At 40.6% G+C, this 27,892-nt stretch overlaps 1 protein-coding gene across 1 annotated transcript in view; it reads left to right on the top strand.

The window, feature by feature from the left end:
* The window catches only part of DNAH3 (dynein axonemal heavy chain 3), a 101,747-nt gene that overhangs the window by 11,860 nt on the left and 61,995 nt on the right, over positions 1 to 27,892 (top strand). The window contains exons 7-22 of the mRNA XM_050968905.1: positions 6,474 to 6,669; positions 7,739 to 7,864; positions 10,520 to 10,715; positions 11,734 to 11,913; positions 12,798 to 12,934; positions 13,082 to 13,187; positions 14,053 to 14,231; positions 15,390 to 15,574; positions 19,173 to 19,296; positions 19,969 to 20,122; positions 21,204 to 21,348; positions 22,181 to 22,392; positions 22,665 to 22,756; positions 24,619 to 24,733; positions 25,369 to 25,485; positions 27,554 to 27,733. Coding sequence (XP_050824862.1) covers positions 6,474 to 6,669; positions 7,739 to 7,864; positions 10,520 to 10,715; positions 11,734 to 11,913; positions 12,798 to 12,934; positions 13,082 to 13,187; positions 14,053 to 14,231; positions 15,390 to 15,574; positions 19,173 to 19,296; positions 19,969 to 20,122; positions 21,204 to 21,348; positions 22,181 to 22,392; positions 22,665 to 22,756; positions 24,619 to 24,733; positions 25,369 to 25,485; positions 27,554 to 27,733 — 2,444 coding nt within the window. The remainder of the gene's footprint in view (positions 1 to 6,473; positions 6,670 to 7,738; positions 7,865 to 10,519; positions 10,716 to 11,733; positions 11,914 to 12,797; positions 12,935 to 13,081; positions 13,188 to 14,052; positions 14,232 to 15,389; positions 15,575 to 19,172; positions 19,297 to 19,968; positions 20,123 to 21,203; positions 21,349 to 22,180; positions 22,393 to 22,664; positions 22,757 to 24,618; positions 24,734 to 25,368; positions 25,486 to 27,553; positions 27,734 to 27,892) is intronic.

Consider the following 27,892-nt stretch of genomic DNA (forward strand, 5'->3'; position numbering starts at 1 on the left):
CCAGGATCCATAAGTGTCATGAGTTAATGGTTTTCATTTAAATCATTACAGGATTAATGAGAATGAAACACATGAAACTGAAATAAGAAATAATTACAGGATTAAGATGCTTTTACATTTAAGCATGTTCAACAAATAGAAAAATGAAAGAGCTAATACAGAAGATTAGAAGTATTGAAATTCACTAATGTTCAGTTCCAGGAGATTGTGTGTGAGGGAAATGATTCTGATAAAACAATGACATCTCAAATGTAGCTTTCTCTTTCTTTCTCTTTTTTTCCAGTAGATTCATTATAATTTTCCAGCTGGACTTTGGTTGGTAGCCCCAGGATCCAACAGACTTGTTGCTCTTTTCCAAATGTAGCTGCTGAGTGGGGATCGGTTCAAAATATTCAACTGGAATTTCCACCCAGGCTTTCCTTACATTCCATATTTTGCTAATGTTAATTACTGTTATTTGAATAAGTTACATTGTAAGTTCTCCAGAACAGAGATCTTCCCATCTTTCAGCTATATATATCACTAAAGTACTATGTTTTCTTATGTTTCTTTTCCAATCTCAATGATGGCCAGCATATCCCAATTTAAGGGCTTGTCACATGAGAATATTATAGCAATACAACTTTAAACCACAATAGTTATCCAGTATAACCCCTGGAGTGGACAATTTTATTCAGGAATAAGAGTGCCTTTCTCTGGTTTAGCTTATGTGGCCTTGGTGGTGGTTAAAGCTAACCCTTGCCCCTGCCCCCTGGAGCCTGATTTTGAGTGTACTGGTAATATTAATTTTGGATAATATGGGAATTTAGTTTATTAATGTAATTTTATTTGATCTTAATAATAAATATTAATAATAATTATTATTAATTAGTATGAGTTTAGGCTCGCCAATCTGTTTGATCAGAAGATAAAAGTTCTTGTCCTGAATCAGGCTCCACAGAATTTATAAAGGACCCTCGGGGGTATGACAGGAAGCTCACACTGAGACAGATATAGTCTTAAAGACTTTTTATTAAAATCAATAATAGTAAGTAAATGGTAAAATACTCAAGAGTTACAAAGTTACAATTGCATTACTGCTATTCAACAGATACATATGAGAATATAGTATTATATGCAACAGAGCTTTGGTTAATATACTCACACCCTTCCTTGAAAACCTAGTAGTAAGAGACACAGAACCAGCCTTGCAGTTCAGGTTTCTCAATTCTTGAGTGAGGGATGCAATGCTTAGAAAATGCTAAGAGCTATTAAAGCTGACTAGGGTTTACTTGACTATCTTAAACTTAAACCAAAACCTAATAAACAAACTAAGAATAAAACTTAGGGAAACCAAGCTTAGCCTAGTTCCCTTGAAACTTAAAGTTTAAGGACAAGTATAGCCTATAAATAGTAGCAGTCATTGTAGATAGACAGAGTGGAAGAAGTAAGTGAGAAATGGAGATAGAGGGAAATAGAGAGAATGAAGATGAAGAGAAAATGGAGATCTAACGCTAGTAAGAAAATGGAGAAAATGGAGATACTTTATGGAGGTGGTTACCTCTTTTATAGGGCAAATGCCGGACTTCCTTCCTCTTATGCCCAAATTTCATTCCTCACCCCCAGAAATATTAGAGTACACTTACCCCACAGGCTATTATGTATGTGCATATTGATGACAGGTATGTACGCACATCAGTCTCTTGTGGTGTACTTGTTAAGTCTGTGGGAAAAACCCCTATGCAGTTCGTCATTGTCTATCAGTCTAAATAAAAGGTCATAGACGTAGGTGTGGGTACTCATCTGTTTAACAAGATATAGGTCAACTTTGCTTTCTGAATAAAAGGTCTTAATATAGATATGCTAACTTTGCTTTAGTTTAACATACAGGATATGGCCTGTAGGTCTCTTGCATTATAGCCAGACTTACTGTAATATAAATCTATAAACCTAATACAATACATCAAATAAAAATATATCTATCTATATATATTTATGCAAGCAGGTTAGTCCTATAGGCTGTTACACCCCCCCCCCCCCCAAAAAAAGGCAATCTTATTCCAGAATACGAGGATTCACAATTGGAGTTATACCAGTATAATTAAACCAGTATAACTGGAAAAATCTCCCATGTGGATAAGCCTTCACACTCTTTCTCTAATCCTAAAGGTACTGAACTAATTGCTTACTCCCTTCATACAGTTCTGGGAACTGAACTGTCAGTAGAGCATTTGCCTAACCATCACAGATCTTGTTCTGGCACATAAATGTTGGTGTTGTGCCACGGGTGAAATACCTTTTATGAAATAGGTACGCACACATGTTCTTACGAGTTACTAGGGGGCTGGCTGAGAAGGAGCTTATATCTGTGTAGGAATCAGAACCAGATTGTCATTACAGAATTTAGATAAATTGAAGTAAGTACTTATCCCTTTCTGTGCTCCCTCAAGGAAGAGCAGTGAGAGCCTCCATTACTGACTAATAGATCAAGCAGTGTGAACAGCGTGGCTGGTTTGCATAAAGTGCAGCAGGAATGACTCCACAGTTTGGAATATTGGCATGATGGGTGTTCCCCAGTATGGAGCACCTAGTAATTGAAAGATCTCATTCAAGGGAGAAAATCCATTTTAAAAGGGGAAATGGGGCAACTTAATCAGTTTGATTTACCTGAGCCTCAGAACATGGATGTCAAGGGCTGCAGTATGGGAAGTTGAAAGGAAGTATTTGAGGCTATGGCTACACTAGAGAGCTTACAGCTGTAAGTTCTCTACTGTAGCCACTCTAAGCTTACGGGAGAGAGCTCTCCCATCGACTTAATTAATCCATTCCCAATGAGTGGCACCAGCTATGTCTATGGGAGAAGCTCTTCCACCAACATAGCTTTGTCCACACCGATGCTTAGATCAGTGTAACTTATGTTACTCAGCGGAATGGCTTATTTATTCACACCTCTGAGTGACATAAATTACACTAACATAAGTGGTAGTGTAGATACAGCTTGAGTTACAGAGTGCAACAAAACTGCTCCCTGTTCAGGGGAACTGGGTAGCCTGAAGGCTTTTGAACCCAGTGGTAAATTTGCATGGTTGTAAATCAAGCCAGGTCTGTACTAAAAAGTTAAGTTGACTCTGCTATGGCACTCAGAGCTGTGAAAAATCCACACCATTGAGCAACGTAGTTCAGCTGACCTAACCCAGTTCTTCTGTTGATCTAGCTACTGCCTCTCAGGGAGGTGGATTCACTACAGTGACAGGGGAACCCCTCCTGTGGCTGCAGTGAGTGTCTATACTGAAGTGCTACAGCAGCACAGTTTCAGCACTGCAGCTGTGCCATTGCAACTGTTTAACTCTAGACATAACCTCAGAAAGCAACAAAGAGTCCTGTGGCACCTTATAGACTAACACAGGCTTGCACAACTCATAAAGCGTCGAGGGCCATATTACTCCAAAGAAAACAGCTGAGGGCTGAACCCCCCTGGCCCCACCGACCCCCCCACCCCAAAACACAACACACACCCCAGCGCTGCCCAGCCCCCCGAAATACTCCCCCCAAGTGCTGCCCAGCCCCCCTGAAATACTCTCCCCCCCAGCACCGCCCACCCCATGGAAACAAACCTTCCTTCCCCAGCGCTGTCCCACCGAAACAGTGATATTGAACCTTGGTAATATGTTATAGCGGGCCCCTAAGGTAGTATAGTTAAGGTAAAAGAAAAATATCTTTTTGCTAGAAGTAGAATAAGATCTTCCCCCCACTTTGTAATGAATTGTCCTGTTGAATGAATGAGGTGTGAATGAGGAAGGCATGGAAGGCTGGCACCTCCAGACAGCTTCAACCCTTGGAGAGGGGATGGGAGCCTGACCAGATCAGTAGAACAAGTCAGCCACTGATTCCTCACTCACCTCCTCAGCCCCCCACCCCTCTGGCTTGCCTCTTCACCCTCCGCCACTGCCCACCTGCCTCTTCAGCCCCCCTCCCTCACCCACCGCTTGCCTACTCACCCTTCATGGGCTGCACAGTGAGCACACCTACTCATACCCCATAGGCTGCACAGTAAGCCCACACGGGCCGCGTGCAGCCCCCGAGCCGCATATTGTGCAGGCCTGGACTAACAGAGGTATTGGAACATAAGCTTTCATGGGTGAATACCTACTTTGTCAGACACAGGATACTCACTGCATCTGACGAGGTGAGTATTCACCCACGAAAGCTTATGCTCCAATACCTCTGTTAGTCTATAAGGTGCCCCAGGACTCTTTGTTGCTTTTTACAGATCCAGACTAACACATTTACCCCTCTGAAACTTGATAACCTCAGAAATAACTCCACCGAAGTATAAAATTGCTATGATAATCAGACTTTGATGCTAGATTGGAGGACAATTCAGTGATCTGTAACGATTAGCGTAGACTCCATCTCAACAGCCAATGGGTAGTGTATCTTAGTGGTGTTGTGTATGTTATGATGTTGTTGATCTGACCAGGAGGTGGGGAGCTAGCACGAAGTTCAGTCCTGCCTGTGTGACTGGAGTTGGTACTTGCATTGTCCCAATACAGCTCTGATTCTATAAGCAAGTATTACAAATGGTAGCTTCAAGATGGCAAAAGAAGAAATTTACTGATCATACAGAGAAGACTGGACTCTGTGAGTACTCGACAGATTTTGAGATGTTGTTCTCTGTTAATGAGTGGACTGAAGAGGGAGCAGCATAGTACCTAGCAGTGTTTTTGGATCGTGGTGCTGGTAAATACTTTGGCAGCTTCCCAGTGTGGATCATGGATCTTAAAGACAGTCATACAATCAGATATACAACCGCTGTGAAGGGGAATTGGCCCTTTTGAAAAATAGAAAGCAACGGCAAGCCAGGAGGAGGCTGGAAGGGGAACCCCTACATCAGGGGTTAGCAGCCTTTCAGAAGTGGTGTGCCGAGTCTTCATTTATTCACTCTAATTTAAGGTTTTGCATGCCAGTAATACATGTTAACGTTTTCAGAAGGTCTATAAGTCTTTAATATATAACTAAACTATTGTTGTATGTTAGGTAAATAAGATTTTTAAAATGTTTAAGAAGCTTCATGTAAAATTAAATTAAAATGCAGAGCCTCCTGGACCGGTGACCAGGACCCAGGCAGTGTGAGTGCCACTGAAAATCAGCTCATGTGTTGCCTTCAGCACGTGTGCCATAGGTTGCCTACCCCTGCCCTAAATAGTTATATGTTCTGAACCGCTGTGAAGAGACTGTTCGATAGGGCTTTCTCTGCATCTGGGGGATGGCTCCAGTGAAGTGGAACCTACTGCACCCCATCTGGAACTGGTAATGCAGAAGGGCATATGCTCAGTGGCCCGCTATGGGAAGATCATATGTGAAAAGTCAGTTTATAAATGGTTTAACAGGGACATTTCATAACCCGCTGGTGAAGGAGGATAACATACTGGATAAATCTATGGTCCAGATTATCTACAGAGTTCAAAATCTGGAAGAAGAAATTGATGTTTCCTTAAAGGTATTGGCTGTTAATTCCCAGCCTCAGGGTGACACCTTTATACTGATGCAGCACTTCAAGAAATGATTGCCAGCTAAAAAATTGGAGGAGACCCAAGTGCAAGCCGTTCACAGGTGTCCCAGGGGTCAGAAGAGACATGGTTTCCCAAATGAGTCTCCGGCCAGGTGACATTTGCAGGAATTGTGAAAGCAAATGCCACTGGAGATGGAATTGCCTAAACAGAGGGAAGCCACAATAAGGGGAACAAAAAGTTAGGATGCAGTAGGGCTAGCAACTATTAAAATGGCCCATCTGAAGAGCTGCCCAGATACCTGTTACTTTATGTCTGGAGACATCACCTGCTGGAAAATCACAATGCTATTGGACTCAGGGTCTGTAATAAATCTGATCCATGATGAACAGCCAGTGCCGAAAAGGAAAAAAATATGTATTTCAGGAGTTGAATTGGTGACTATTAACCATCAGCTACTGCAAACAGGAGAAACCCAGCTCACGCTGAACTTGGGTCTACATACTAAGTAGACTTTTCTTGCGGTCACTAGTATTCCTAGGATTGTTATATAGGGAGTGGATTTAACCTGAGGGCATCACGGGAACTCTTGGGGTGTTAACAGAACACACTTGTCCCTAGACAATATTCAGATGTCCCTGCTTAATGTGGAGCAACTCTTGAGGCCTTAGAGATGTCTCTATCATGCCTATAGTGGGAGAGAGATGAACTGCTCCCTGAACAGGTTTGTGGTGAAATCAGGTCATCATTCAATAATACCCACAGCTTCAGTGAACCTGTAGGAGTGTTTGAAATTACCAATATCCAGTCATGATTGTTGTTTAGCAGACTTTTGTTTCCAGCTGCACATTTTAAATACATGTAAGAGTAACCAAATTATATTGTGTTATGACGAGTTTGGTCTGGCACCAGTGTGCCGTAATCTATATGTGTGGTTATTAGCAGTGCATTCAGTCTTACAATCATTTATATGATTTGTTGTAGTTGATTACATCTTGATGGATCCAGCTGAGAGAGAGAGACTCTTTATTGGAAATATCCCACGCTCTTTTCCTCAGAGAGTGATTCGTGCACCAGTCCCATGGCATAGTGTTTACCAAGATATAAAAAGCTGGAATGAAAACCATCTGTTCACAGTGAATCCAATGATGCTTATGTTACAACACCTCTGGTTTACTGAGTAAGATGTCTTGCTTACTGTAGATTGGTTAGAGTAATTCTTCGTATCATGATTTATTTTAATGATTTTTTAGTTCTTGCATTGCTGTGTCATCTGGACACAAGACATTACATTAAAAACAAGAAACACTGAGTCAGCAAGAAACGTATGGTTTCTTTTCATTGTAAGACACCATTTGAGACCCTAGGTACATGCTTGGGTGGTTAATCCTTCCTGCTGCTGGGGTTGCTGCAGCTACACTCCTCTTTTTAGCATGCTAGCTTGATCAGTCCCTATGGTAAAACACTCCACCATTAACTCAGAACTCCTAGTCAAGTTTTTCAGAAGTGACTAGTGATTTTGGTGCTTAAATTTTTGTGTTCTCAACTTGACAACTGAACAGGGCCTGATTTGCAGAGAGTGGGCACTCCACTCTTCTGAAGATCAGACCCCTTTAAGATATCTCAGGTTGGTGATGCAAAATCACTAGCCACTTTTGAAAATCATGGGCCTCCTTGTGGGGTTATGTCAGATTTGTATGCTATTGCAACTTTGTTATTTATATTTAAGTAACACTGCACTTTGTGGTCAGGAATCTAATCTGTTCCTTTGTGATTTACAGAACATTGCAAAGTGGGATGTGTATCATGTTAGGCACTGAACCTCAGTGTGCAAAAGCAGACCAAATTTTGACTTTTTCTTCCAACAGTTTAGCCAAAATGGACACTTATATGTATTTCTGTTAGCGAGCATAGGAAGAGAAGAAACTCTGTCACTCTACATGTTCATCTTTGGCTGAGTGGAATAATGAATCCAACAATGAAATGAAACAAAACATTTTAGGAAAAAGTAATTGTGATATGAAGAAGACAAATACAAAATGAAATTCACTCAGTTCAGCCCTGAAAGTTTGCTGATAGAAAAAATGAATCAGAAATATTTAGGGTAACTTAGGAAAGAAACAAGTTGCATCAGTGAAAAACAGTATTCACATTTTAATTACTTATAAGAGCCTCCTGATTGTATCCCATTAATTTTATTTTAAATTAAATTAATCACAGCTATTTGAGTTATGTTTTATTTTCCCAAGGTTTAGTGACCTAAGGTTTGTTCGTACAAAAGAAATGCTGTCAGGTGACCTGCCACTGCTGCCCAGTGAATTTGAAGATTTAGTTCGAAGACATTGTATGGAAGCACATGACATTCTTCAGAACAAGTCAGTACTGTATATAAGAATCTAGATGAATAGAATATTCTTGGAGTAGATATGTACAGGTAACTGCAATGGGGGAATGCACAAAAATGTGAATCATTTGTTCCTACAAAACTCAAAGTTTGCATGTGCGATTATATAAGTGCTAAGTATTATCACTAACCCATCTCCTTCTGTCTTCATGCAAACAAAATTGAGATTTTTTTTAATGAAACAACCCAGGAAAGCTATGGTAATTTTGCTAGAGTAGGGACTACATTATGTGGCCCATTATATTATCAATAATAATATTATATTATTATCACTAGCCGCATGCACAGAATAATAGTCTGATGCACAAGTTACTGGGTTTACTTTATCGAAAAGGTATGCACGCACACTTGCAACTGTGCCCACATTTGAAAAATTGACCCTAAATTCCAGAATGAAGCCTTGTACATTATCATATTTGTATTAGTTTTGATATTATTAGTATTTACAAACTGTTGCTGTTTTAGTTGATCATCCAAAGCTAAACTTGATAGGCCAAATTGTGTAGTCAAGAAGGAAGCACTGCAGAATTCTGCCTGTAATACTCATGTGCTGTTATTATAGTATAATACATAAAATATTTAGTTTTTAAAAGACAGTTGAAATCCTGCCCCCACTGGCTTCAGAGAGGCCAGATTTCAGATGCAAAGTCCATGATACAGAATTTAGTTGCAGACTAATGATCCCCAGTTGCTACCTAACGGCTCAATCCTGATCTCAGTGAAATGAATCAATAAATGGCTTAATTCTTATTGACTTCAGTGGTGCACAGTTAGTCCCTAAGGGTCTGATCCAAAGCCCATGTCATCAGTGGAATACCTCTCATGGGCTTCAGTGGGTTTTGGATCAGGCCCTACGTCCTGTGGCATTGGCTATATGGAAAATGTTGAGACAGAGCCAAGGCATTTATCTTTCAGGCAAGTGACATTGATTGTGTGGCAAGGTTGTGTTTTAAACGTGTAGTATTTTAAGTGTTCACGAACTAACCTAGAGAAAGGAAGCCATGTAACTGATGAAAGTTTCCAACCTTTAGGAATGTGGGCATCCATCCTAACAGGATTTGTTGGCTGCATCAGTCTCTTCTAGAGCTTTTCATCCAGGAATGTTTTTTTTTTATTTTTAAAGCAGGCTAATAATCTTATTTCCTTCAATCCGTTCAGAATGAACTAAAGAAATAAATCTTGGAGGCCCTGGGATCTTCAGGTGTCTCCTCTGAGCTTCAGAACTTTTTCTGAACTTGGTAGCATTAGCCTAAGCCATTTGGCCTCCCCTATGTGAAGTGTTTGAAATCAGCAGGGCTTGGACTGAAGGTTTTATTCTGCTCACAGAGGAGTTTGAACACAGAGCTGACTGTGAATAGAATAGAAATGTCTCTCTTTGAAAGCTGCTTATTTCTGTCTTCAGTTCTCTACAAATCCTGCTTGAGTCCTGTACTTTTCAAAAGTTTGCAGGAAAGATATTGAGCAGCTCAGACTCCACAAGTCCCAGAGCCTCCAGTGTTTGAGGTTTTAAATTCATTTTAAATTTTTAAAAATTATAGAGGGTCTGGGCAGCTTATTAACAACAAATGTTAATCTTGGATGACCTTGACTACGCCCACAGGACCACCAAGTCCAGCACTGGTAAAGCTCCAGATCCAGGGCTGCCCAGAGGGTGGGGGCAGGGGCAATTTGCCTTAGGCCCCGGGCCCTGCAAGGACCTCCATGAGAATATAGTATTCTATAGTATTGTAACTTTTTTTTAATGGAAGGAGCCCCCGAAATTGCTTTGCCCCAGGCCCCCTGAATCCTCTGGGCAACCCTGTCCAGATCCAGCACAGCACTTGAGCGAGTGCTTAACTTTAACTACATGTGCAGCCCCCTGAAATTTGAATCAAGACCCAAGGGAAGAGGTAGAGGGACCTGAGTCTTGATACCTGTTGTCAAACACTGGTCGTAAATTCAGCTGAAGACAGAGCCTTATCCTGCCTCTTCTTTCTCACATTCTCTTCCCTTTCTATCTGTCTTCCTTCCCCTTTGTTCTATCTCTTTCGTTCCTTAGCTCCCTATTCATCTCCCTTTCAGACTGCGTCCTCTGTTCCTATTCTACTGCAGTCACCCAAAAAAGTCCTCCCATCCCTTAGGATGTGTCATGTCACAGACACCTGTATCAGCTCCCCGATCTCCACTGAGGCTCCAGGCGTAGGCCAGTGGAATTGGTGTCAAGAATCATTTCACACAGGAGTGCCATGAATTTGCCATCATAGTTTTTATGCGTTTAAATTAAATTTGCTTTCTGGATACTTTAAACACAATATAATATTTATAAAAATCCATCTGAGGGGATTGAAAACTGTATCACACTGAAAATTGTCATGCTAGACCAAACTCTAGTTATTTGGTTTTGTGTTGATAGACTAAGCACTATAATTATATGTTGAAGCCAGCACTAGGGACCCCCCGACACACGTAGGCTTCCCTAGCTCAAGCAATCAATATCTTCAACTTTGTTTAATCTTTAGGTAAAAATCAGTCTCTTCTACACATCTGAGTTTTGCTGGTCCCTTGGGTGACTGCTTAGTGCAGGTTTCATTACATACAGCACATTAGGTCTATAGGGTTTTTAAATGTGCTTTGTATTTTATTGCAGGTGGATCCCAACTTGTGCATCCCTCTTTATTGATCAGAAGGAGAGGTGGCTTCATTTGGCACCCCAGAGTGACTATGATTCCCCTAAGCAAATTGAAGAGTATTTTGCTTCTGTTGCAAATTTCATGTCATTACAGCTACGCGAGATGGTTATTAATTCTTTGGAAGACCTTCTGGCATTTTTTATGATACACAAGGTATATGGAATGAAGTGAGCTGCTGCTGTTTCTTTTCATTGTAATGCAGAAATAGGAATCGATACATTCTTCAGATCAAATACCTTTTCAGGGGTAAATGCCCAGGATTTCTCCTGCCTTCCAAACGTATGGCCCAATTCTGTAAATCCTTGCTGGTATTCAGTAGGACTGCTTGTGTGATCAAGAGCTATTCATTTGTGTAAGAGTTTGCAGGATTAGGACCATAAATAGCAAGTTCTAAAAGTTTTCAGCTATTGATGTGCGTTGCTGTAGTGTTGCTGTTTAGATAGGCCCTGATCTAGCAAAGTACTTTAGCATGTTTAACTTTCAGCATGTAAGTAGTCCCATTGAAGCCAAAAGTGCTTAAGTGCTTTGCTAATTCTGTCCCATAAAATCATGTGTGTGTACAGGCAATAACCAACTTATTAATATGTGGTGCTATGACTCCAGCACGAGTGCCTATCATTTCTTCCCTTCAGTAACATGGTTGTGTCAGTAGTTAAGTATCACCCAGGATCTGCTATAATCCACTATGCAAAACATTTGTAAATAGCACAAATTTGGCTGGATTGTGGCAAATAGCCACAGAAGCATATTGACAAAGTATGGAGCTGCACCTGCCTTGTGCTAAGTGCTGCATCTGGATGGTGATGATTTATGATTTGTTTTGCAGTAGCTCCTAGATCAGGCCCCCAGACATTGTGCCAGGTGCTGTGCAAACAATTGGGATGCAAACAAAATAATTAAAAACTAAATAATTAAAAACGATTTTCACTCATTAGGGGTTTGATTCTGTGAGGTGGTCAGAGCTCTACTTCCATTGAATCAGTGAGGACTGAGGGTGCTCAGTACCTTGAGGGATCAGGCTCCAGCTCAGGATGAAGATACTCGTGGTGCAGTGTATTAAAAGATCTCCGTTTATATATGGGATTTTAAGTCATTTTAAATTACTTTTGAGTTGTGCATATTATACTCAATTAGTTCAGCATTTATTGTTTTTGTGCTTTTTTCCCTTGAGGATGGGAATGACTTTGGAGAACCATATCAAGAAATGCAGTTCTTTGTCCCTCAAATACTAATAATCAAACTCAATGTGGAGGAACCCAAAATTGTGTTTCAGCCCCTTTGGGAAGACTGTTGGAATTTAATCTACCACTGCTTCATGGAGATCCTGCGGAGTTCGGAGGGACTTCCAAAGGTACAGGGTAAAAGAAGGGAGATGGGCTGTATTGTGCAGAGAATGCTGCATGCAGAATGAAACCTGTAAGTCAGCCTTCAGCTAATAAAGTGCTGAGTGTGGTATAAAAACTCCGATACAGAAGACAAATAGAGTTATGTATCAGTAGCTGAGGAAGCTTTAGTGATTATAGTACAGAACATAGAAAGGATTCCTGCTCACATCCAAGCTGCTTTACTGCTTTGGTCTGATCTCACGTACTGTTCACAAACAAGGACTATCTGTTGTCAAGCGAAAGCTATTCCAACAGTACAAATAATTATTACCTCTGCTCTCTGCTACTTTTCTTACAATAACAGATTTTTGTACAACTATTCTAAGTGGGAACACTTTATCTTTCATGACAATTGGAAAAGTGCAAATGATCTGATTATGTTTTCCCATTTATTCCACTCTATTATATAAAAGTGTCCTCTGGGATTCTTTTATGTCCTGCAGTAAAATGTTCATAAAGTCGACTCAATTTTTAAACATAGGCTCCAACAGAGCATCAGAATCTTGCATTTGAATGCTCAGATCAGTATTTAGGAATGCAAATACCAGTGCCTAAAAGCATATTGGATGCCACTGAATGCCTGCTCAATGTCTGAATATGTGATATTTGAACTCCAGTGGCCCAGTTAGTATTGTGAGCTTACTCCTGACTATTGTCCTGTTTCAGCAAAGCATCAAAGCATATTCCTAAAGTGCACGTTTAATTGCTTTGCTGAAGCAGGACAGTGTAGTGCAGGATGCTATTTCTGCTAGATCACTAGATAGGTAGAATTCTACACTTCTAGCCATGGTGTGAAATGCCCTTGCTTTTCCTGTAGTATGCTGTATTTGTGTTGTGGGGTTCCTTCTAGGTAGAAATGCAACTCTTTCCAGAATTAAAAAAAGATGACCCCACTCTTCGTACAGTGAAAGTGGATGAATCTTTGGTTTCAGAATATGTGAACAAAACTGCCAGGATATTTGACAGCAACGTGGTTGGTCCACAGAAGTAAGTTTTTGCTTTTAACTTTGATGCTTATCTGGATCCACCAGCATGTTAAGGCAGCGTCAGTGTCATTTTTGCATGTTTACTTCCCATTGCCATGAAGCCTAATTTTGGGAGCTTGTGTTTGATTTACGTTCTTCTGTGTTTAAGGTACTTAAATGTGTACAAGAAATACAGTGATCTTTTGAACAACCGTGCAGAACAAGACATTACTGATTTTTTGAAGGAAAGCCATTCTCTAGATGATTTCACTAAGGTAACATCTAACCGTATTATTATTACTAATCACTTATACAACAGTCAACATTTACATTGCAGTTTACAGACACATATCACTACAATTTTTCCACCCCATGCTTTCTAGTCTAAGGCAGCGGCAGCTCCAGGCACCAGCGTTCCAAGTGCGTGCCTGGAGTGACAGGCTGTGGGGGGGTGCCCTGCCAGTCCCTGTGAGGGCGGCAGTCAGGGAGCCTTCGGCCACTTGCCTGCGGGAGGTCCGCCAGTCCCGTGGATTCAGTGGCAATTTGGTGGCGGGTACACCGAAGCCTGGGGACAGGGGACCTCCTGCAGGCAAGCCACTGAAGGCAGCCTGCCTGCCGTGCTTGGGGCAGGAAAAAAGCTAGAGCCGCCTCGGTTTAAGAGCATGATTCACCTTTGTAGGTAAAGAGGAGTCGGGACAATTTACATCCCTCCCTGCCTGTAGGGGGGCCAGGTTATGTGCCAGGTTATGCTGGGGAGGGCAAAGCTATATTCCATGCAGAGCCCCACTAGAGGAGGCTGTCCAGAATGTGTCCTGACCAGCACATCCTCTCTTTATCCCTCCGCTTCCCTCTCCTTAGCCAAGCCCACCCGCTTTCTATGCTGCTGCACCAGCTGGGCTGAGTGCAGTTTTTGCAGGCACTTGTGCCATGGCATCCATGTGGACTTTTCATTGTTGGGGGCCTCCCGGGGTTCCGGGGTTGAGGGTGATTTGAGCCCTAAATGGGTAAACATGGATTGTTATTTCTGTTTAAAATATATTATCCACCTGGTGGCTGACAGATAATTCTTTGCCCTCATGTAGCTTTTCCCATCTGTAGAGTCTAAGGAAACTAATAGGATTATTCTTTTCCCTTTTGTAGAAGATTGACAGTTTAACAAAACTGAAAAAAGAAATAGCCTCCATGCATGTTACTGTCCCTCTCGCCATGTTCTGCCTGGATGCTTTAAAGCTGAATGAGGAGCTTTGCAATCGGGCCCAAAAACTTAAAAATAAGCTGATTGAGTTTGAAGTGGATGAAAACAGGGAGTTAAATAAGAGGTACACATATGTGAGAATCGTGGCTATCACTAGATTTGTGCGTTGATGCCATATACCAGTGCCTGTGTACATTGCTGAGATAATTTTATTCATCTGCTGGATTTGTACAGGTATATCCACAGGCTTCTGTAAATTAACACAGCATTTCACTGGTTTGCAAGGACTCCGTGTTGTTTATGTAAAGTTGATCTGAAATGTTCTTTAAATAAATATTTTTTTTAAAAAGTTCGTGAGGTAGGTTCTACCTGGATAGATCTGAAAATCACAATGAAAATATTTGACAATTATTTCCTTTTTTACTGATTTGCTAGAAGTTAAGTTGAGGGTTCTGTGTTTCCCCTGCAAGAACTAATGCCCACCTAAAGCAGGGTAAGAATCGTAGTTCCCTGTTCTGCATATCAAGATGTCTGAGATGTCTTCTGTAAGAAAGACACAGGCTTTGAACTCCAGTTTTAGCCAGTGAGAAGTTTACTTTACAATGAATTTAGCTTTAATCTACTGGTATAATTGTGCTTCACTTGAAAGAAATTCCTTTCCTCGTGAGTAAATATGGATGGTTACTCTTGGAATTGGGTTGTACTTGTGTACTGTGCATGTATGGATAACAAAAGTGCTTAGTCCAAACCTCAAACAAGAAAATACATTTCTGGGAAATGATATGTAATGGTTGTCTTTTTTTCATCTGTATTTTTTTCCATGTTTTGTCCATGTTCATTTGTGGGGGGGTAGTTTGAGGATCTGTTATCTTTTTGCCCAAATTTCATGCAGGATGCTTAGTTTTGTAGGTGTCAGGAGAATAAATGAGCTGCTGATTTCTGCACTTAAGGATGCCTCTGTATGTAAGAGTTCAGCTCTTGAAACAGAACTTTCTAAATCTGTAGGAGGGAGCAGTTAACTTAGTGTGTTAGCAGTGACAATTTAATGCCAATTTAACAAGCATTCTACTGTCTGGATACTTTAGTCCTTGAAAGAGTGGTAGGATGTTGGGACTGAATGCCCTTAATTATTCCATGTCTGTTATGTGTATTAATGATAATATCTTGTTTGTAAAGATGCATTAGTATCCTTTGACATGCAATCTGCATTCATGAGATCCTGCACCACTCTTCATGAATAATAATAATCGTAATTATGTGTCTGCTTTCTTTTTTGTTGTAGCATTTGCAATCAATACAACATAATTGCAGACAAAGTTAGTGAGGTGCCTTTGAACACTGAAGAGCTGGTAGAGCTTACGGCATGCTTAAAAAAAGCCAGTGAAGTTACCGTTTTTAAACTGAGACGTGAGATCTCTGAAGCAGCCTACAGACTGGAATTCTTGATGGACTATGCTGATCTGCCTTGTATGTTTAAAAATATGGTATAGAAAAGTGTCCCTGGCAAAAATGTGTGTATGTATCTGTCTGTATATACACACATATATATGTAAAATTAGGGCTTCTATTTATTATTTATCAAAGGAAGCTAGATAAACGTACAACTTCTACTACGCTAATGAAAGGTTTCAAAAAGAGGCAAATGGCAAGACAAAACGATTTTCTAGATGGAAAAGATGTGTAAAAGAAGGAAGATTCCCCTCTCCTCTGCTCTCCCACACATTCTTTCTTCTCTATGATCTCTCTGAGAGATCTATGAACTGAGAACTCTTTCTGAGAATTTTTATAGTATGTGCAGTGATTCAACTAACATTCTTCACCACTGTACTGGCAAAATCAAGTAGCCTGGCATGTTATTTATTAAAGATGTTTCTGTCCATTTAATAAATTGCTGCAAGGGTTTTGAGGGTAATCTGAAAATAGTTTAGAAATGAAAATCAGTGCACCTCTAAGGGCTTGTCTATGCCTGGATATTTAGGACACACTTATTCTGGGATCAGAATGTCTTTCTCTGGTTTAGCTTATTCCCCTTAGCTAAATTATACCAAATAGCTATAGCAGAATTGTTATTTGGAATAGCTATGCTGGTCAATTTCACCCAGGTAGTCAAGGCTTCATGTAGATAATGCAGTGTTTCTGAGCTGATGTCAGCATTTTTTGATCACACTAAACTATTTAAGGAAACAAAGCTAAACAGCTAAATCCACATCTGGGGGGAACGTCTACACTACGGGATAATTCCGATTTTACATGAACTGGTTTTATAAAACAGATTGTATAAAGTCGAGTGCACACGGCCACACTAAGCACATTAATTCGGCGGTGTGCGTCCATGGTCTGAGGCTAGCGTCGATATCCGGAGCGTTGCACTGTGGGTAGCTATTCTGTAGCTATCCCATAGTTCCTGTAATCTCCCTCGCCCCTTAGAATTCTGGGTTGAGAGCCCAGTGGCTGATGGGGCAAAAATCATTGTCACGGGTGGTTCTGGGTAAATGTCGTCAGTCATTCCTTCCTCCGGGAAAGCAACGGCAGACAATCATTTTTCCCTGGATTGTCCTGGCAGACGCCATAGCACGGCAACCATAGAGCCCGTTCAGCTTTTTTTTTTTTGCAGTCACCGTATGTATACTGGATGCCGCGGACAGAGGCGATACTCCAGCACTACACAGCAGCATTCATTTGCTTTTGCATGATAGCAGAGATGGTTACCAGTCGTTCTGTACCGTCTGCTGCCAGGGTACTTTGGCAATGAGATGACGGTTATCTGTCCTTCTGTGCTGTCTGCTGCTATCATGGGTGCCCTGGCTGAGGTTGGCCAGGGGCGCAAAAGCAAAACTGGGAATGACTTCCCGAGTCAATCCCTCCTTTATGGTTTCTAAAAATAGAGTCAGTCCTGCCTAGAATTTGGGGCAAGTGTACTAGAGAAGCAGTGTATCAGAGAGTACGGCTGCTCTGTGTCAGATCCCGCAGAAATGATGAGCTACATGCCATTCATGGGGGGTGCCTCTGCAACAACCCCACCTATTGCTTCCCTCCTCCCCCAACCTTCCTGGGCTACCGTGGCAGTGTCCCCCCATTTGTGTCATGAAGTTATAAAGAATGCAGGAATAAGAAACAGTGACTTGTTAATGAGATAAAATGAGGGGGAGGCAGCCTCCCGGTGCTATGACAGTCCAGGCAGGACATTAAGTGGTGCGGAGGAGAGGAGCCCAGCATCCTGCTGCTATGATAGTCCAGGCAGTACAGAATCTTTTCTTTACACAGGAAAGGGAGGGGGCTGATGGAGCTCAGCCCCCAGTTGCTATGATGAGGACGGTTACCAGCCGTTCTGTCCCATCTACTGGGAATGACCAGGAATCATTCCTATTTTTACCCAGGCGCCCGCAGCCTACCTCACCTGAGGCAAGCCAGGAGCACTCATGGGCTGATGGTGACGACGGATATCAGTCATATTGTACCGTCTGCCACCAGGGAGGGGAGAAGAGTGGATTCTGCTTTTCACTGCTGCAGCATCGCGTCTACCACCAGCATTCAGTAGACATAGGGTGACATTGAAAAAAGTCAAAAAATGATTTCTTTCCCTTTTCTTTCATGTGGGGGGGGAGTAAATTGACGAGCTATTCCCTGAACCACGCCGGACAATGTACTTGACCCTACAGGCATTGGGAGCTCAGCCAAGAATGCAAATACTTTTCGGAGTCTGCTGTGGACTGTGGGATAGCTGGAGTCCTCAGTACCCCTCCCTTCCTCCATGAGCGTCCGTTTGAGTCTCTGGCTTCCCATTACGCTTGTCACGCAGCACTGTGTAGCCTGTAGATTTTTTTTTCAAACGCTTTGGCATTTCGTCTTCTGTAATGGAGCTCTGATAGAACAGATTTGTTTCCCCATACAGCGATCAGATTCAGTATCTCCCATACGGTCCATGCTGGAGCTCTTTTTGGATTTGGAACTGCATTGCCACCCGTGCTGATCAGAGCTCCACGCTGGGCAAACAGGAAATGAAAATCAAAATTTCGCGGGGCTTTTCCTGTTTACCTGGCCACTGCATCCGAGCTGAGATTGCTGTCCAGAGTGGTCACAGTGGTGTACTGTGGGATACCGCCCGGAGGCCAATACTGTCGATTTGCGGCCACACTAACCCTAATCCAATATGGTAATACCGATTTTAGCGCTACTCCTCTTGTTGGGGAGGAGTACAGAAACTGAAATAAAGAGCCCTTTATATCGATATATGTCTCTTTTGGAACACGGAAGAGCAAATTGGGGTAGCACTGGCATAAATGAAGGTAGAAACAGACTCACAGTTTTTCAACCAACTCTAATAATTTTACATGAGGACAGGACAGAGGTGAAAGTAACTTAAAGGACTTACTGGTGGTCCTGAGCAGGGATGTGGCCTCAACCGGAAGAGACATGGCCTCAACCTGAAGAGGTGGGACCTTGAAATGAAGATTTAAAGGCCCTCCTCTGGCTGTGGCTGGGAGCCCCAGGGCTTTTAAATCACCCTTGGAGCTACCTGCTGCAGAGGTTTAAATGGCTCAGGGCTCTGGCCACCTCTACCGCAGCGTAGCTCCGGGGCTCCCCGCAGTGGCAGGAGCCCCAAGCCCTTTAAATTGCCGCCTGAGCCCAGCTGCTGGAGTCCCGGGGCTCGGGAGGCAATTTAAAGGGCCCAGGGCTCCAGCTGCTGCAGGGACCCTTTAAAGTGCCAGCCTGAGGAAGCCGGTCTGGTCCGGCACAGCATACTGGTACTTCATACCGGACCGGACCGGACCAGCTTACTTTCACCTCTTCATGAGGATCATGCTAGGCCTGATTTTGAGACCAACTTGGTCTGCAGTTTTACTCCACAAAATTACAAGTGAAAACAATTGCAAATGCAAAATGACACCCTAGATTATTTGTGCTTGCAACATTCCACTCACAAAAATATAGATGCCATTTTTTTAAAGATGTGTCACTTTTTCCTAAATGTAATCTGAACTATTTTGCTTACTCTTCATATTGACTACTTGTACATCACTGCTCAAAGGACAATTTCTAAAATGTTTTTTTTTTTTAATTATAGCTGAGGACATAAAGTTGAATAGTACTGTTTTTCACTGGCCGGAACAGATTGAGATAATCTTTGAAAATAGCAGAGCCCAATTGTTTAGCAAGAGAGATCATGCAGAGGCTTCTCTGGTTAAAAGGTATGCTATTAAACTAGGACATTCTCTTGAACTAGGAATTTAAGCTTAATTAAGCAAGAGAAGTGAAAACACTTTGGACCAACAAAAAGAGATGTATTGTCAAGTCAATGGAACTGCTAGTGGGAGAAAAATCTGTCTTCTAGTACTATGGGGTTTTAAACCATGTTTCAGAAAAATATCTCTAAGCCAGATGGGCTAGATTTTTTCCCTATTCCTGAATAGGTCTAAAGGATGGAAGGAAGGATGGTGCTAGGATTTTCATAATTTCATCCCATTATTCCTCATTACATCCCCATATACCATGCCAAAATCTTATGTTCTCTCCTCGTTGTTTGTACGTTTCATACATCTGTAAAAGGCAGCAAGGACTAGTTGACTGAGTATGGAACTAAGTTTTAAAATGAGTCTTGAGTTCTAATACTGTCTCTAGCACTAATTTACTGCATGGATATGGGCAAATTAATTTACCTTTGTGTCTCAGTGTCCTCATCTGTGAAATGGGAACCTGATAGGGCTGTTGTAAGGATTAATTAATGTATGTTTGCAGGGGCATCTTTACTTACAAATCCTAAATGTTGAGGTTAGATTTCACTTGATTATGTCCTTTAATTTAAAAAATAACCAAAAACCTGAAAAATGTAATATTACTGAGCTGTCTTTGACTCTAATTAGGTGCGCCCAGTTTGAGGCATTACTTGAAAGTTATTTCAAAGAAGTAGAAAGTTACAAGAAACGGGATGTCATGACCATGGAAGAAATGAAGAATAATGTTGAGAAATTTAATGAGTTGGATAAGAATCTGGATAATGCACTGGTGGAATTCGAGGCAAGTAATTATCACCTGGCTTAGGTGAAAAGTTTATTTGTAATGTGTGTTAGGTAAGATAGGTGCTTAGGTTCATTTCCTGTTTTTTCACAGTTATAGGCACATATATTGGAGTTGGCTTTGAATAATTTTTCCAAGTTCTCAGACATCTATTGCCAATATCTTGCCATTTCCATTGCTATTGCTGTTTATTAAAGTTGGTTTGAAAAACTGGACACTCAACAAAAAAATTCATCAGAAATTAATTTCTTTTGGTTTTTTTGTCAAAATTTTGAATTTTAAACTTTTTCTATACCTGCATCATCCTCTCTACTCACAAATCTGGGTCCTTGTGAAGACAGGGTTCCTCAGTGTCTAGGAATAGGAGGAGAAATCAGTGCAGAGATGGCTCTTATCTCTGAACATGGCGTCTAAAGCTCAGGGCTGGGACTCCAAAGTTCTAGGTTCAGTTTCTGACTCTGCCACAGACTTCCTGTGTGACCTTGGGTAAGTCATTTAATCTCCTTGTGCTTCAGTTCCCCCGTCTATAAAATGGAGATAACAGTACTTATTTTCTCCCAGCCTTTCTCTCTCTTGTTTATGTTGCTTGTAAGCTCTTTGGGGCAAGTTTATGGTCTCTTACTGTGTACATGTACGGCACCTACCATCTGGTCTTACTTGGAGACTTTGAGTGCTATTGTAATGCAAATTAATGAAAACAATAATCGTAATGGATAAAATTTACCAATGTGCTTAAGTGACATAGGGTCCTAAGTATGCATGTCACTTCTGAAAATGGGAGTTAGGCTCCTGTGTCTCATTGAAAGTCAGTGATACTGGGGATCCTAAATATCTACGTCATTTTTGAAAATGGGATTTCAAGTTATTAGGGTCAGATTTTTCAAATGTATTTAGGCACCTAAAGATGCTGATAGTTGCCTAATGGGATTTTCAAAAATCCCTTGGTGCCTAACTCCCTTTAGGTATCTAAATACCTTTAAATATATGACACTTAAGCCCTATTGAAAATGTTACTCAGTGTTCCATAATAGGATTCTTACATAACAATTGGACTTCTTAATGGACTTTTTTTTCCTTAAAGGCTATTAATAAAGAAGAGGAGTTACTTGAGCGGGAGAAGAGCCAGTTTCCTTTATTGCAAACTATTATTGTAAATAAACAACCCTTTGAGCAAGTTTGGGTAACAGCTTACAATTTCCATACTAAGTCTGAGGAATGGATGAATGGTGAGGACAAGAACTGAATGAAATATTTCTCACAAAAAGTTTTCTATGATGAAATTTACCATATTTGAGTTGGCTGAACTTCTGTAGAATTCTATAGAATTCCGGGGCGGCTGTAGCCATTTCGCCGCCCCAAGCACGGCGGCACGCTGCGGGGGGCGCTCTGCCGGTCGCCGGTTCTGCGGCTCCGGTGGACCTCCCGCAGACGTCCCTGCGGAGGGTCCGCTGGTCCTGCAGGTCCGGTGGACCTCCTGCAGGTGTGCCTGCAGATGCTCCACAGAAGCAGTGGGACCCGCGGCTGCAGGAGGTCCACCGGTGCTGCCTGCCGCCCTCCAGGCGACTGGCAGAGCTCCCCCTATGGCATGCCCCCCAAGCACGTGCTTGGTGTGCTGGGGCCTGGAGCCGCCCCGATAGAATTACAGCCAGCAATGTCTTGAGAAGCAGTTGGGACCAAGTCCCCGAGTTTCTGAGATTGAATCAGTCTGTGATACTGATTTGCTGTGTGGTCTAAGCAAGTCACTTAACTGCTCTGTATCTCCATGTCCCTATCTATAAAATGAGAATGCTATTACTTACTTATTATGCTCATGCAGATATTGAAAAGATTAATTAGTGGCTGTGTATAAAACATTTTGAAGAGGTAAAGCACTGTATATAAGTGCTAAGTATAATTGTGGGCCTGGAGCTGGTGTTATTTCAAGGTAGTTTTCAGGAATTTAATTTGTTTGCACATTTTCCTTAAGGGAGAATGGTAACAAATGCCTATAAATGAATCTTTTTAGTAATAACTTGGCACTGAGATCTTCTTGCTGCTCTTTTCTAATTATACATGCAGGATCTATCCAGGACTTGAATTCTGAAGAAATTACTGAGGAAATTGGAAATATGTGGCGGATGATGTATAAACTAACTAAGACTTTTGCAGACCTGCCTGGACCTAGACGCTTAGTAGAAAATGTGAAATTTAAACTTGACAAGTTTAAGCAGCATCTTCCCATCCTGTCTATTGCCTGCAATCGTGGAATGAAGGACAGACATTGGGAGCAGGTGCCATAGAAATACATTTTAAACAATGAAAACAGTCTACCACAACAAGGAAATCCACTCAAAATTTACCACATGATGGTTTAATATTGAAATTTTAAAGGGTGCAGGCAAAACTCCCTGTGACAAAGTGGGAGTTTGGCCTGCTGGTAAAACTACAGAACTGAGGGAAATTATGTTGGTATTTCTTTAATTTTTATATCTTACCAGCTACTTGATAAACCTTGGTTACAAATTTATGTGATGATGGTTCTTATTTTTTCACTTATTTTCAGATCAGTGAAATAGTAGGGTATGAAATAAGACCTGATGAAACTACTTGCCTTCTAAACATCTTGGAATATGGATTATCAAAGTATATTGAAAAGTAAGAAATACATCCTAAATCTAATTCCTTAAAAGCAACCAATATATTTTATATGCTTTCATAATCAGATACTAAATTCTAGTGCATTGAGCTTATTGGATTATTAATTATTATTATTATTATTATTTTAGAGTTTTCAAGGCCTTTCAAATTTTCACTGCTGAACTTTATTCACTAAGGATGGCACTTTCAAAAGTGCCTAAAGAGCACAAGCCTCACTGAAAAACAATGGGATTATGTATTTAAATTACTTCACTTCACAACCCCCACCCAATCTCTACAAAGCTTTAATTTACAACCAAGCAGCAGCATTATATCATAGTGATTACCAGCAATAACTTGATTAGTTTGAACATATAAATAAAAAATCCTTGAAATATATGCATATGCAGTGTGGAGGAACAGCAGCAGATGGAGCAGTGATTCTGGAATGTCCAGAAAACTTCTAGGCTATGAGTGAATTATGCAGGTAATCCCTAAAAAGAGACAATAAAACATTCACCACACTGTCATGTATTTGTCTTTGCCACATATTTTACAGTAAAACTCTTTTAGACAATTTTAAAACATATTTTTGGTACTATTTTTTATTACATTCTGTATCTTTGTCTCTGAAGTCAGGTACCTTGATATCCAGTGTCCATCTTTCAGGAATTCTGGGCCTGTTTTCTAGAATGATAAGCATGTAGTTACCAACATTGGGTATATGCTTAATTTAACTTAGATTGTAGGCTCTTTTGGGCAGGGGCTGTGTTTTTCTTCTGTGTTTGTATAACACCGAGCACAATGGGATCCTTGTCTTTAGGCACTACCATAATATATATGATTTTTTTTTATTATGAATTAACAAATATATGTGAAACATGCATTTAACTGACCACTTTTGTATGCAAATACTGGGCTGTAATGCACAAATACTTCAAAGGCATGTGAAAATCTGTAATTTTTCTCACGTTTTCTCACTTAGTTGCCTTTTTCCTTCCTGCAGTGGAAGATTTCATTGATTCATTCATTCTCCTGCTTGTGGAGTATAGAGTACACACTTTGTAGCCCCCATTTCCAGAGAGCCCAGTTTCCTGTCCATGTTGCAGCTTGCTATTTTTTAAGGCTGAGGCAGGTGAGGTCAGAAGCCATGACATCCCTCCAGTGTTTTGGCAAAGCCATCCACAATGTCTTCCCCTTTCAGCTTGTGTTGGATCAAACACACATGGCATATGGAGCAGACAGCCAAGCTATCTGAGCCATTATTGAATCACTTGGGAAGACACTAGAGGCTGGGTGGTCTGGTGCCTGACATTCTCATTCGTAATGCGATGAAACTATCATATGCCTTCAATACGTCATTGCTCTTTCATGTTGAAAGCATCCAGCTGGTGCATTTGCAATTCTCTGTGATGGCCCAGGTTTCAGAGCCATAGAAAAAAACAGAAGCCACTGCTGCTTTACAGATCTGCATCTTACTCTAAAACTCAGACCGCAGTGGTTCAGGAGTCACGTTAGCGATCAACATTACCCAAAAGAGTCACAGTACTGTGAATCCATTGTTTCATTCACAGTAAAATGATTGACCAAGCATTATTTTATCAACTACAATTGGTTAATAACATAGTAAAAGCATCCTGATTGGTCAATAACTTAGATTAGTTAATAATTAAACCACAAAGTGTTTAATATTATATGCTGCAAAGAGCCACAGGAGACATATTAATGAGCCACTTGTAGCTCATGAGTTTCAGTCTGAGTATCACTTCTCTAAATGATATTTATTTATTTATTTATTTATTCAAAATCTTTTCCTTTTTATCTTTAGAGTGTTGAGTTTTTTTTGTGATGTAGCTAAATCAAATTTCATTTTAATCTAGACTGGAGCCTATCGGAGCAGCAGCCAGTAAAGAATATTCCCTAGAGAAATCCATGGACAAAATGAAATCAGAATGGGCCAATATAAGCTTCAGTTTTGTGAAGTACAGGGACACTGTGAGTATACATCAAACTAAAAAATGTGTTGTTAAGGAGAATGGGTCTGAGTCTGTTTCACACTGATTCAGCAAAATAGTGGAATTATTCCTGATTTACAATGGTATAACTAACTGAGAGGAGGAGAATCAGGCCCAACAGACCATGTGAAGTTACCAGACTATCTATTTTAGGTACTTATATGGCCTCCAATATCATAGTATCTGAGCATTTCATAGTCTTTGACATATTTATCCTCATAGCATCCTTAGGAGGTAGGGAAGTGGTGTTATCCCTATTTTATGGATGGGGAACTGAGGCAAAGAGAGATTAAGTGACTTGCTTAAGGATGCAAAGGAAGTCTATGGTAGAGCAGGGAACTGAATCCAAATCTCTCCGAGTCCCAGGCTTACACCCCAATCACTAGACCATCCTTCTTTCCCAGCTAAGGTAGAGTCTCTGTGGACATTTTGGAAATGGAGGCATACAGCAGAGATACATTCCATCTCTTCTGATATGTTACAAGCGCTCATTTGCTTCCATCCACTCCTTAGAGAGACAGGAAATTACAGGTTAAATTTTTAGAAGTAAAATAGTTTAAGATCAATGAATCAGAATAATGTCATTTGCCTTAACAAAGTCTGATATGTTTACAGAATACCAGTATCCTGTCAGCAATTGATGATATCCAGCTTTTGCTCGATGATCACATTGTTAAAACACAGACAATGTGCGGCTCTCCGTTCATCAAACCGATAGAAACTGAATGCCGGGTAAGAGGAAGCTGGTTCGATTGAGTTAATATGTCTCTCATAATACACCTTTTTCTCAAGTGCTTTGTGGTATTTTGGCATGAGAAGATGTTAAAATATAAACTTGAGCTGTTTCTAAAGAACTCAAATATTCATATTATATTTTCAAAGAGCACTGAGCTACTGGTTTCCAAAGAAGCATATGCAAAACGTGCCACTTCGCTGAAGGAAACTGTAATTGCATAGACAAGCCATTTGGTGCATGTTTTTTGGGAATAGGTCAGTTGCTTTAAACAAATTCTGCTAAGTTGTGTGATGAGATACAGCTCTGTCATTTGTGAGAAATAATATATTTGTAATCTTTTAACATTACCATAAGATTTTCAAAGTCATTCTAGCTGTTGGTCTGCCACTCCATACAGATATGATATCATGGTAAGCTAATGAAACAAATTTCAGGAGGTAGCCATGTTAGTCTGTATCAACAAAAACAACAAGGAGTCTGGTGGCACCTTAAAGACTAACAGATTTATTTGGGGATGCCCAAATAAATCTGTTAGTCTTTAAGGTGCCACCAGACTCCTTGTTATTTTGATGAAACAAAGCCCTCCTACAAGTAATTCATTGATGGAACAAGGAGTTAAATATAATGATTTCCCTAAAGGAAGCTTCCACAGAAAACAGACTTTTCCCATCAATATTTGATGATAATTTGGAGGCTTTTTTAACCTAATTGTCATGACTTGTCAACACTTCTAAACCCTTAATTCCATCCATTCCTGAGGACATTGGTCCCGATCCTATCAAGAGCTGAGGGCAGTGGGAGCAAATGCTACTTCAATTTATAGCCACCTGTAACAGTCCCCAACGGGCTGTATGGCAGCTGGCATTTACTGAAACACAATACAGGCTGTCTACACCTCTTCCTATAATACATACCTGGCATATCCCTTACAAAGGGATCTGTGAGAGGGTTTGGCAAGGAAAGAGGGCCCAGTCCTCCTCTTTTTACTCAGGCAATGCACCCATTGACTTCAATGAACAATTTGGGTGTCAGCAGTATAATATTGAGTCAAAGTTAATGAATATTCGGATATTTATTGTGTGTCTGGAGCGAAGTTCAGAAGATCTCTGTGTTTCTCCATTCTTTTTAAATCACATCATTGTTTTTTTTTTATAAAGACTAATTTTGAGGGTGTAAAATAATGTGCTACTCTGCCCAAATGGCTTGTGTCATTTTATTATCAAAATTATTTCAGGGGTTTTATCGGATGCAAGAGACTGATTATTTTTGCAACAAACAAAGGGATTTTAGTCCTTAAGTTACAATATCATTGTAGTTTGCGATGTTGTCATAGCCATGCTGGGCCCAGGATATGAGAGAGACAAGGTGGGTGAAATAGTATCTTTTGTTGGACCATCTTTTATTGGAAATACAGTATCCAAAAGATTGCCCTGGAAAACTCATATGCCTCCTTTAATGTGTCTGTTGAGTTCTTTTTGTAAATGTGCGGTATTTGCTACTTAAAGGATTTGACCGAACTTTAACTTGGCTACCTAATAAGGGTAAAAACAGAGGTATGTTGTACAACCAAAAAGAGTCCATTTATAGAGAGTATCTCTGAACATGTCCAGAGGCAGTCACTCATGACTAAAAACAATGCTTTCATCCAGAGTTTTGAAACGGTGGTGTTTATCTCCTGAAATGAACTAATTTACAGTCAAACAGACAAAAAGTCCAATCTTGTGACCTTACTTACATGAGTAGTTCTTCACACAAGTAGTGCCAGTGGGACTGCTCATGTGAATAAGTAATAAACACATGAGTGAAAGATGCACGATCAGTCCCTGATTTTTTTTTGTTTGTTTTTTAAGTAGTTCTTTCAGGCAAGAGCATAATATTATAGGAAAAGCTCTTAGGGTGGTTTGTTTTCAATCTAACATATACTGATAACAGAGAACTGTAACAGGAAATGTTGCATTAAAATAAGTAATTATCTGATATTTTACCCTCTGTTTATTCTGCTACTCAGCGTACAATTTAAAACCATTGTTTGCAGACCATATGTGTTAAATGTTCTGTTTACAGGCATGGGAAGAGAAGCTTGTTTCAGTGCAAGATATTTTAGATAGCTGGTTAAAATGTCAGGCCACATGGCTTTACCTGGAACCAATTTTTAGTTCAGAAGACATTATAGCTCAAATGCCAGAAGAGGGCAGAAAGTTTGGAATTGTAGACGCTTACTGGAAAGACATCATGATACAAACAGTAAGTATTTGCATTTAATAAAGTGAAAATATATTTATTTATATTTCATCAAATTAGTTTTAAGTAAGATAACTTGTCTGCTTATCCAGAGTCAGAGACTCAGATTTCGGTCATTGGAACATAGAACACAGAGTCCAAAACACTGTTAATGCCTAGTCT

The sequence above is a fragment of the Gopherus flavomarginatus genome, chromosome 9 (assembly GCF_025201925.1).
Source record: "Gopherus flavomarginatus isolate rGopFla2 chromosome 9, rGopFla2.mat.asm, whole genome shotgun sequence".
Lineage (NCBI taxonomy): Eukaryota > Metazoa > Chordata > Testudines > Testudinidae > Gopherus > Gopherus flavomarginatus.